Genomic DNA, 4,905 nt, shown 5'->3' on the forward strand with positions numbered 1-4,905 from the left:
CGTCGACACGAACGAAACAGCTGATCCGGCCGCCTATGCCCACACGCCTTGCCTCGGAAACCCCAACGCCGCCGCAAACACACAGAGCCAAACCACGCAAGCAAATAATCACCGCCTCTCGCACAACAACACACAGCCCGCCATCTCCGTCGCGATCGATACAAAGACACACAATAACAAACACAAACGAAGCAGCTCCACACACAGCCAGCCACATGACACGTTTCCTTTCCTTCTCCCCTCCCAGTCACATCACGTCGCTCAAACGGACGGAAGGAAAGAAAGAAAGAAAGAAAGAACGAAACAAACAACACAGCGCACACACGCAGCAACAACACAGACTCTTTCGCACTTTTCAACTTCCGAACAGTGTGGTGGCCCTGAAAAGGGCCGTTTTCTAGTCTCTCCCACCCACAAGCACGGCCGCGGGAAGGCCAGCGCCCGCTGCGACGCAGCCTAACCGCCGAAACCGTACAGGGTGCGCCCCTGCCTCTTCAGGGCGTACACCACGTCCATGGCCGTCACAGTCTTGCGCTTGGCGTGCTCAGTGTACGTCACCGCGTCGCGGATCACGTTCTCCAGGAACACCTTCAGCACCCCGCGGGTCTCCTCGTAGATCAGACCAGAGATGCGCTTCACGCCGCCCCTGCGAGCCAGGCGGCGGATGGCGGGCTTCGTGATGCCCTGGATGTTGTCGCGCAACACCTTGCGGTGCCGCTTGGCGCCACCCTTGCCGAGCCCCTTTCCTCCCTTGCCGCGGCCTGTCATCCTTCCTCGGGCAAAGCAAAACGTGCACAAACAGCAGCTGCAGCGGCTGGAGAGTCGGCTACGGTCTGCGCCCAGCCTGTGTGCTAATGTGTGAAACGGTGTTAGTGTGTTCCACATGTTTAAGGTGTAGGTTTTAATAGCCTAGCGCTATTTTTCCTACATTAAGTTTGTTAAAGTTATGGGGTATGCGTTTGAGTTCCTAAGCTGTCCTGCACGGGGACAAATGTTGTTATGGTTGCTGCATCACTCTTACCGGCGCAGCAGGTCTGGCCAGCGTAATGACGCCCGCCAGTGTGGTCGGCTGCCGAGTCTTCTTACCAGTTGGTTGGTCGACCTCTCGGCTTTATCGTAGAATGTTGTCGCTGCGTCCTTAAACCTCTGGCGTAGAGGTTGGACGGCAGCGACGCGGTGAAGCTCCTCCGTGGGGAAGTCCTTGGGCAGGTGAAGTGCCAGTCGTAGCGCCCTGTTTTGGATCGTCTGCAGGCGCTTCAGGTTTGTATCGGCCGTGTTTCCCCACACGACCGCTGCGTATTCCAGCAGCGGTCGTATGGCGGCCTTGTACAGCGTAAGACCGACGTCTTCTGGCAGCGTTGACGTGGGGTTGAGCACCGGGTAGAGCAGCCTCAATCTACCCAGCGCCTTGCCCCTGATGTTTTCAACATGTTGCCGCCATGTAAGCCGCCGGTCTAAAGTGACGCCTAAGTATTTGGCTGTGTCATTCCATTCGACTGGCACTCCACACACCGATACTGTTGGCGCGTCGTGGCGGAAGGGGCGACTAGCTATGATAATCGCCTGACTCTTCTCGCCATTGTAGGCGAGGCGCCACTTCTTTGCCCACTCGGTGAGCTCGTCGGTGGCCGCCTGTAGACGCCGCTGCAGGACGTCGACGCTCCAGCTGCTGCTGTAGATCGCCGTGTCGTCAGCATAAAGCGCCGTCTGGACGCGGTTCGTGCGTGGCAGGTCGGCGGTGTAGAGGGAGTACAGCGTCGGACCGATGACCGAGCCTTGAGGTACACCCGCAAGTATTCGGCGCTCCGTGGAAATTCCACTGGCTGCGCGGACGTGAAACGTCCTTTCCTGCAGATAGCTCTGCAGGAGCCTCACGTGCGACACAGGTACCCCCTGCACAAGAAGCTTGTACAGGAGGCCGTCATGCCACACGGAGTCAAAGGCACGAGACACGTCCAGCAAGAGAGCGCCGAAATACTTACGTCGGTCAACGGCTCCGAACGCTTCCTCCGTCAGGCGCAGCAGCTGGTGCGTCGTCGCGTGCTCCCGACGAAAACCGAACTGCTCGTCGGGGAGAAGTCCTTCGGCGTTTACGTGGGCCAGCAGGCGGACCAGGTAGAGCCTTTCGAATACCTTTGATGTTGCTGGCAGGAGGCTGATGGGGCGGTAGTTTTTAGCCAAGCGAGTGTCCTTCCCTGGCTTGGGAAGAGCAACTACCTCCGCATGCTTCCAGCAAGATGGGTATACGCTGGTGCGCAGTATCCCGTTAAAGATTGCCGCAAGATGGTGTGCTGCGGCGTCGGGAAGCTGCTTCAGCAACATGTTGGTGACGTTATCTGGTCCGCCTGCTTTCTTGCGTTGCAGGTGGCGAAGTTGCAGCTGGACCTCTTCCGGCGAGACGGGCTGTATCTCGTCGTCCTCCGCGCGTTCGCGGAGAAATACAGGCAGGCGGTCCGCTACTAGGCGCAAGTGTTCCTCGTCGACGGGCTCTTCAATTGTTGTGAAATTTGCAGCGAACGCGTCCGCCAGTGCGTTTGCCTTGGCGTCCGGTTCGCTGACAAATCTGTTGCCCACTTGTAGAGGAGGGATGGGCTGAGTGCGGCGGAGGAAGCTTTTCATTGACTTCCACGCCGTCCCGTCCTCGGTGTTCAGCCCTTCAATTTTGGCGGCCCACTCGGCGTTCCTGTGTGCGTCTACATCTGCCTTGATGTGGCGGCGCAACCTGTTGAGTTGCCTTTTCGTCCTCGGGTCCTTGGTTAGCTGCCATTCCCGTTGTAGCCTGTTTTTGGCAGCTATCTGGTCCCTGATGTGACGTGGCAGTATGCGCGGCGTGTGCTCGTCTGCCGCCTGGCGCCTGGCGGGTGTTGCGGCCGTTGCTGCCTCCGTGATGGCTTGTGTTAGGTGTTGCAGTGCGACCTCTACACCTTCAGCGTCGACGTCGGGAATAGTCTCCAGTGCTTCTGCGACGTTTTCACGGTACTCTTCCCAGTTGATGCCCCTGAGGTCGAGTCCGTGTCGTCGCATCGGCATTATCTCCGAGTCGAGCGTGAAGATTACCGGCAGGTGGTCGGAGGAAAGTGCCGTCCGGGTGCTGGCTGCCACATGTTGCCGGATTCCTTTAAGGATAATGAAATCCAGCACGTCCTCACGCCCTCTTGCCGGGTAGATGGTCGGTTCGTGCGGTCCCACGGCTATCGCGTCGTGTCGTTCGACCACGCGTTGTAACCGGCGACCGCTGGTGTTAGTGACGCGGCTGTTCCAGGCAGCGTGCTTAGCGTTCCAGTCGCCTCCCAGTATGATGTTACCTGGGAGGGACAGGAGCTTGTTTACGTCTTCTGCGTCCAGTGCACCGCGTGGTGGCCTGTAGACAGCGCAGAACGTGATTCTTCCGTGCACGGTGTCGACTGCAACGGCGGCTGCTTCCATTGCAGTGAGCTCCGGCACAGGAACACGGTGGTGTCGAATGGAGCGTCGGACGTAAACAGCCGTGCCGCCCCCTGCAGTCGGTCGGTCGTATCGGTAGCAGGCGTAGTTGGCCACGCCGACTCGTACGCCAGGCTTCAGGTGCGTTTCCGCGACGAGGCAGATGTCGATGTCTTCGTCGCGTAGAAACTGCCGGAACTCGCCGTCTTGCGTCCTCAGGCCATTAGCGTTGAACACGCAGATCCTCATGCTCCTGTGGCGTTCAGGCATGCTGGGCTGAGGATGTTGCAACGGCGAGTACCTGATGTACTGCGGCCATTAGCTCGGACATGCGGGCCATCATGAGCTGCATTGCGTCGAGGAGACGGTCAATGCGGTCGCCATCTTGTCGGGGGCCGACAACATGGTCGCTTCCCGTCTCCCGGTTGCCGCCATTTTGTTGGCTGGCGTCGATGTGGGCTGCGGGAGTTTGCTGCTGTACCGTGGTTGGCCGCTGCTGCCGTGGAGGTTGCTGCTGAACCGTGGTTGGCCGCTGCTGCCGCCATCGCGGTTCGGGGAAGTCCGCCATGCTGGCCTGGTCCGGGGCGGGCGGCGGTGATTGGTCCGCCCGGCTGCGGCGAGGAGCGGCCGGGGGGGCCGCTTGCCGTGGCAGGGGCGCAGGAGGCGGGGCTACCAGCCGCTGCGCCGCCGTCATGGCCGCGCGCTGCGGCGGGGAGGGCGGAGCTACGGCCTGGTGAGCTGCTGCAGGGGCAGTGGGTTGGCGCACAGGTACCTGGAGTATGGCGGCGTGCGGAGCAGGTCCGCCATTTCCTTTTGCTGCCGGGGCGGAGTTCTGCGGCTGCCTGTGGGGCCGCTGCGGTTCTTTGTTCCGGGCGTTGGAGTTCCCCTGCTGCTGACCGGGGTTGACGACCGCTCTGGAATGCGCTCTTCCTGTGGCGCGGCCTCTGCGGCCGCGTCGTCTCTTTGTCCGCGCCCGCCGCCCCCCTATATAGACTCTGGCCCGCCCTCCCCCCACCACGCGCAACCGAGGGCATATAAGCGCAGCACGGAGGCGCGCGGGCCCGTTGTCAAGGCAGCACCGGACGCCGCGCCGCACCTAACCTCCACGCACGCCGCTCCGCTACCGCTACCGCTATGGCCCGCACAAAGCAAACGGCCCGCAAGTCCACCGGCGGAAAGGCGCCGCGCAAACAGCTCGCCACCAAGGCGGCGAGGAAGAGCGCGCCCGCCACCGGCGGCGTCAAGAAGCCCCACCGCTACAGGCCGGGCACCGTCGCCCTGCGAGAAATCAGGCGCTACCAGAAGAGCACAGAGCTGCTCATCCGCAAGCTGCCATTCCAGCGCCTAGTGCGCGAGATCGCCCAGGACTTCAAGACCGACCTGCGCTTCCAGAGCTCCGCAGTCATGGCCCTGCAGGAGGCCAGCGAGGCCTACCTCGTCGGCCTCTTCGAAGACACCAACCTGTGCGCAATCCACGCCAAG

The 4,905-nt window shown here is 61.3% G+C and overlaps 1 protein-coding gene across 1 annotated transcript; it reads right to left on the minus strand.

Annotated features, from left to right (window-relative positions):
- Positions 1-1,017: 1,017 nt before the first annotated feature.
- On the minus strand, positions 1,018-4,315 carry LOC124587144 (atherin-like; the record flags this gene model as incomplete). Its single annotated transcript, XM_047131430.1, has 2 exons — positions 1,018-1,200; positions 3,725-4,315. Coding segments are annotated over 2 exons (774 nt in total), but the record flags the coding sequence as incomplete, so codon positions are not given.
- Positions 4,316-4,905: the final 590 nt, after the last annotated feature.

The sequence above is a fragment of the Schistocerca americana genome, unplaced genomic scaffold (assembly GCF_021461395.2).
Source record: "Schistocerca americana isolate TAMUIC-IGC-003095 unplaced genomic scaffold, iqSchAmer2.1 HiC_scaffold_581, whole genome shotgun sequence".
NCBI classification, from domain to species: domain Eukaryota; kingdom Metazoa; phylum Arthropoda; class Insecta; order Orthoptera; family Acrididae; genus Schistocerca; species Schistocerca americana.